General features: G+C 40.3%; 1 protein-coding gene across 1 annotated transcript in view; it reads right to left on the bottom strand.

Annotated features, from left to right (window-relative positions):
• Positions 1-414: 414 nt before the first annotated feature.
• LOC147733405 (zinc finger MYM-type protein 1-like) overlaps positions 415-6,666 on the bottom strand; it is a 48,889-nt gene continuing 42,637 nt past the window's right edge. The window contains exons 2-3 of the mRNA XM_086958025.1: positions 4,120-4,221; positions 415-3,599 (exon numbers count right to left, since the gene is read on the bottom strand). Coding sequence (XP_086814151.1) covers positions 1,463-3,574 — 2,112 coding nt within the window. The 5' untranslated portion in view covers positions 3,575-3,599; positions 4,120-4,221 and the 3' untranslated portion in view covers positions 415-1,462. The remainder of the gene's footprint in view (positions 3,600-4,119; positions 4,222-6,666) is intronic.

Genomic DNA, 6,666 nt, shown 5'->3' with positions numbered 1-6,666 from the left:
GCGTCGACGACAAGGAGAAAGATGGAAAGTGTTGTTGAGTCGAGGGATACCGAGCGGAAACAATACCAATGAAGGTAGAAGGTTTTTGGCCTTAGAAAGTTGAAAAACTTCGGTCTCGAAGTTGGAGTTGTCAAAGTGCATCCGCACCCAATGGCGGAGAAAAACAATCTGAAGATGGAGAAGATGCCCATGCGCACTGTAGTCCAGGGGAGGAGTCACCTATCTCGTGATACTTCGAAGACTCTTAAATGACAACAAGGTGCAAACATCCGGACCCAACACTAGGCGGCGATCTATGCTAAGATATGATTTCAGCAGCCCACATGCCTCGAACAGACATTTATTAGGATATGGACATAGTTGCTTTGTTCTAACACCAAAAAACATCAAATTGCCGTTGAGATAACAACGTAGTACTTCAAAGATTTCTTTATTAGATTAACTTGCAGTTTAAATCTACTGAGAAAATAAAAGCTAGTGGGATTTTAGTGACTGGGCAGACAAAGACAGCAAGACAAACCATAAAGGGTGCCCTACAAGGCGCTTAATGTGATATATGCAAGGGATGAAGAAATATGATCACATCACCCCCACCCCTCCAATCTTCTGCAACTCCATTAGCTCACCTCAGTCCACTAAATCAAAACCAGGTACATTGTTATAAACATTGATGATCTAGTGGACCAGCAAAGCCACATGATCCGAGGCACCCCTCTTATCTTGGGGGAACACTCACCTTCTCTGCTAAATCTCGCAATCCTGCAGTTAGGTCAGTATCACTGCAGATTAAGTGTAGAAAAAAAATAAAATAATGGCCCAGACATTTTCCATCTATGCGCCTAGGCTCAGGAACAAAATTCATGTATCCATCATCACATCCAACACTACCTGTTGCAGTGTAGGAAAGATTTGAAGATACACTTCTTGAAATAACATCACAATACAATAACAAACCACTAACAAGCTACCAGTCCTGTCAGTAGTTGACTGAATAGCTCCCTTTCTTTGACCGTGACCAGAACTTTCCTGCATTTTTGGGCAAATTCCAGCTACACAAGTACATACATATATTAATCAGCACACAATTCTCTGGGGCGATACATCTTAATGAATGTTACTTTGCATTATATTCACCAGTTGGGAGACCCACATGTTGTACATGAGTGCAATTACAACCATCAACAAACCTACAGAACAACGTAATAAAAAATGAAACCTTTTTTTGGACCAGATAGCAATTGCATAGCGGCAGTATCAACCTTCACAACTTAATGAGATAGGTGCTGCTAAAACAAATATATGGAATCTGTAATGTCTCAAATGTTCAGTATTAAGTTTCAGAGCATCTATTTTGCAAAAGAGAAAGCCTGGCATACATCACTGAGTTCACAGACTCCAATATCTGTACTACAGAGGTCACAAACTGCCAACATTATAGAAATGTTAGGATTAACACTTGTGTTCACTTTTTGTAGATGAAATCAGCACGCCGTTCTTTAATAGCTGCAAACTTCTCAATTACTTGAATATTAAAGTCCGGGATTCGCTTAACAAGGTCTCTCTCTATAGATAGCATTGCTAAAGCATTTAGTCTTTCTTCAATTATGGTGCTCCTCAAGAATGTCTTAATTCTTTTCAAAGTTGGAAAACATCGTTCCGACTCAGTTGTTGTCATGGGAGTAGTTAAAAGTATTTTGAGTAAAGTCATTGTCTCTGTAAGGGTGTTTTCCATATTAAGTTTATGAATTAAAGCGAGCAGAGAAACTGCACCAGTAGCCTGCCGATAGACATGCATTCCATATAGTACAGTTAACTCGGTTCTTAGATCGTCTTTGTTGAGCATAGGATAAACTTCCACAGCTTCATGCAGTGCTTGCTCAGGGAAAGAAATATCATAATTTGCAAACTGGTCACTTTGTAGTAATGTGGCACTCACCAAATGCTTTGTAAAAAAAAAACGTTGCTTTGCATGCTCAACAATAGTGTCACATATTTCCTTTGCAATTAGGGTCAGGCTGCTGATGTTTTTTCTGCGGTTTGAAAAAATAGAATCTTTTGGCAGTCTGCTGTCTAAACTGTCAATCTCCTCTCCAACTTTGTCCATACCGGTGATAAACTGAATTGTAGCCCATTGTATAAATACAGTCGCTATATCACGTTTTTGTAGCTGGTTATGGAATTTGTCAACAAGAGACATTATTTCATGAAACAAAAACAGAAAAAACTGGAACTCTCGGTCTTGTAGTGTTCTTGCAAAGCCACGGGCCTCACTTCGACTTTTGTATTCAAAGTCACCACTGGCTTCAATGGTATTGTAACATTTCTCCAGATCAACCCTATATTCATATATTAAGTTGACTGTGCGCATGTTAAAGTTCAAACAAGGTGCAGATCCATTTTGAACCCTACTCTCCACAATGTCCTGAAGTATTTTAGTTCTTTTTGATGAACCTGAGAAGAATGCTGCAATACTGGCTACATCCAAAAAGAAAATGTAGGCCTCAGAGATCCTGCCTACTGCTTGCTGCATAATAAGATTTAGTTGGTGGGCATAACAGTGGACATAATGAGCATTAGGATACACAGCTTGAATTTTTTCCTGTACTCCACCAAAAATTCCCCTTGTAACTGAAGCACCATCGTAGCTTTGTGCAATTAGTTTTTGCTTTTCAGAGTGCTCTGGAAAAATCAAGTCCAGTTCAGTGAGCATAGCTGTAGCAACAGTTTCTGCAATGAAGTCTTTTAAATGTATAAAACCATAGAATCTCTCTACTACTTTAATATCATTTTCAATATAGCGAAAGATTAATACAGCCTGTGTTTTATTGGCCACATCAGTGGTGTCATCAGCCTGAATAGCCACAAAGTCTGTTGTTTTTAACTGCTGAACAATGTAGTTTCTTACAATCTCGAGCATACATTCAAGAAGTTCGTTTTGTATGGTTTTAGAGGTGCCTTTTAACACTGCAACATTTGCTAAACGTGCTTCCATTTCACGGTCCAAGCTTGCACTTAAATCTACAAGGCCTCTGAACATACCAGGATTTAAGGAGCTTTCAGAATCATCATGTCTTTGTAACACAAGTTCAAAAGCCCCACAGAAACGAATACAATCAATTAATGTTGACAATATGCGTCTATTTTTATCGACTGCTTCATTGTGTTTCATTATTGCTCTTCGGTATGTGTCGCTTATGTGGGCTTCAATGGTTGCATCTCCCAACATTCCAAGTCTTGTCAGGTTTTCCATATGACATTTCGAGTGTGCGTGCTTCTTTATTTTATCTGACAAATGCTTCAAATCGATCACTCCTAGTCTTGCCCACTTAAGGTCACCACCAAACAGCAAGCAGGGAAAGCAGAACAAACAATTTTTGGAAGTACTTCCTGTAAGCCAATCAACTTTCGCGTACCAGGTGTTTGAGAATGTACGTTTGTATATCTTCCCTCTGTCTTGGGAACATTGATGTAGTTGCAGGTCTGGTCGGTCAGGTCCTAATCGTTTTATCATTAGTTTATTTTCATGACTCAGTCCCAGGAATGGTTTTGCAAGTAGCTGCTCTACTGTATTCATCGTCTCTTACCAATATTACAGGTACCTGTAAAATTAAAATACAATGTGTAAGATTATGCAAATATCTCACATTTCTCTTCAAATGCATATATTGGGTACTTTAGCATTATACCTGGACAATGTCCCTTTGTGCTATACAACTTATTAACATAGCCTAATCTCTGGCTATTCCGTTGCGGAAGGCCCTGAAACAGAGATACAGGCCTAGACAGGCGGGGGCCGATAAAGAGGAAGAAGGCCTTTAACAACCAGTATAGCCAAGGCAGAAGGCTATTATCACAATCCATCTACCGAGGGCAGATTTTTTTTTCTTCAAAAAGGAGGAAACAAAGACAAACTTTGGAATGTTGGAGCAGAATGTTCAAATCAGCCACTTCATTGTCCTCAACTGAACTCTCAACACTCCAGTCTTCCAAAATGATTATATACACCTCTACAAATTATACTATCCCACTCACTATGTAGACCACATACAAAGCCTGTAACTACTATGTAAAAAATTACATAGCATCAGTTTTTTTTACTCTAAACCCTGGGGTTCGTACCTTGGAGGTCAGCTGCAACAAGCGCAGCAAAGGAAGTTGGGTTCTGTGCAAGACCTCTTCTTCGTCAAACAAATTATGTAAACGTCTTCAGGCGTTACGACGCTGGAAAAAAAAAAGGACTACATAATTAGTGGTGCCAATCAGACACATACATTTCACATTACAGACAAATTAGTTCATACTACACAGTGAAAATCACTTATGTGAAAAGGGATTCCTTTCTAGAGGTTCCTTAATTGTAGAGCTGGCAAAGAAATGGTAATACACACAACAATTGGTCCTCGCAGATGGTTAGGACAAGTTAACTCTAATAACATATCGTGAGACAACACTACTAAGCCTAACACCCAATCAACAGGAGTGGGGCCAGTGTAGACCCAGCAGAGGGAAGAGCAGATGATGTCATTGCCATATTGAGGCTGAAGAGTCAATTGGGTGAATCTGTTGCAAGGGGCTCGCATTCTTTGATTTGATCAACAACTTTGTACCTTGGTTTGAAGTTCTCATAAGTCGCTCTGAGGTGATGCCCATAGATTAAATAAGCAAACTGTGAATCTTCAAGGTGAAGTTTGTAGTAGTTTTATTATAAAGGGAGTGGATTAGAGACGTCACCCACAGAGGAGCAAGAACCAACTGACAAAATTCAATAAATCAACATTCTCCCTGCAAGTGCTTACAGTCTAAATTACATCATCTCCATGGCAACCAGAACTTAGAGGAGATGCTTACTCTAGAACACCACATCACCGCCCCCCTTAATTACACCAACCTAAGACGACAAAGGATTAACAAAACAAAGATAATCTTGAGAAATAAAGATGGAGCAAATCAAAGAAAACAAGTAAATTAGTGGACACACTCTTGCAAACGAAGAGGCATCGTCCTTGTGCGAAGAGATCTCCTCTTCTTGTGTCACAGGAACCTCCGCACCATTCGTTTCTTGTGGGTGATATTTGGCAATCCTATTTAGATTCCATATCCTATGGTCATTGGTTTAGGCAACACTGTCAAACAGCTTAATGATCTTCATGAGCTTTTCAAACTTGTACTTGCCCAGTGCCTTCTTTGGTAACCTGACGCTGAACAATCGCCAACCCCCACAACTGTCTTCACCGTTTTCCTCAAACAATTCCTTCCTTGTCTCCCTCTTTCCTTGCACCTGTACAATCCACACCACTATCAGCTTCTTTCCTTATAGACGCCACCCACAACGGAATAACCTCCATGATGGCAGCTCTTCCTTTGAACAGCCTAACAGGAGGCACCCCCGTAGAGGAATGTGAAGTAAACCTGTAATCTCACTTTTATTCTTACAACCTCTTCCCAGTCATTACCAGAGACTACTGCCAATTGCATAGCTTCCTTAAGAACCTTTACAAACCTCTCCATCACACCATTGCATTCAGGATGATACAAGCTGCCTTCTTATGCTAGATATCTCTAGAGGAAGTGAACTGAACACCATTGTCTGATAAAATGGATGCAAGAAAGCCTTCTCTTTCAAACAGATCCCCCAGAAATTTGATTACTGCTTCTGATCCCACAGAGTTGACTATCTTCACCTCTGGCCACCTTGAGAACATGTCCAGACAGACTAAGACATAGCGATCCTGAGACTTCAACTTACCCGGACCAAAAATGTCTATTGCTATGTCCACCCAAGGGCCACAAGTTTGTTATCTGATCACCATAGGTGGAGTCCTGCACTTCAGTACTTTGTCACTTCTAGGACAATGAGGGCCATCACGTACCACTCTCTATATAGGTACAACCATAGCTGGCCAAAAGTATGCCTCTCTGATCCTAATGGACATTAGCCACCAATTTGCTTCTCAAACTCTCAGGTACAACCAATTTACTTTGACGCATTTATATCCCATTCTTTACAGCCAAATCTTTAACATGCCAAAATCCTCTGAGATTCTCCTCCCACTCCTGTTTCTCTCCCCATCCACATTGTACTTTAGCCACCACTTGTTTCAACACAAGGTCCTTATCTAGGCTTTCACTCCACAAAGCTTCAGTGATTCGCCCATCATTAATCATGCAGACATTTACCTCCTCATCAAACTCTTCTCCTGGAAAAAAAAAAAGATATATATATCACAATTATCAGATAAAATCAGAACTCTCATTGGTTCCAGTCAACCTGGATAGACAGTCTGTCAAAATGTTTTAAGAACTGTGTATGTTTGAGACTTTGAATTCAATATCTTGCAAGGCAACCACCCACTTCCTTTTCCTGCGAGAAACAAAATCAACACCTTTTTACCAAAGACTTCTTTCAAAGGTTTATGATGAGAAATGACCTCAAAGCACTTACCCCACAAGAGTTTTTTAATTTATGTATTGCCCAGTAAACTCCAAGCGCCTCTTTCTCCATCACAAGTAATTTCATTCCTCTCCCCTCACAGGTCCGGAAGTGAACAAAATAGTCCTCTCAGAACCTTCCACATTTTGCAATAAGACTGCACCTAACCCCTTGGAACTTGCGTCAGTCATCACATATGAATCCTTAGGAGGATCAAAACTAGCCAGACTAGGAGC

This window comes from Lissotriton vulgaris, chromosome 2_1 (genome assembly GCF_964263255.1).
Source record: "Lissotriton vulgaris chromosome 2_1, aLisVul1.2, whole genome shotgun sequence".
Classification (NCBI taxonomy): Eukaryota; Metazoa; Chordata; class Amphibia; order Caudata; family Salamandridae; genus Lissotriton; species Lissotriton vulgaris.
This window is presented reverse-complemented; position numbering and strand designations above follow the sequence as displayed.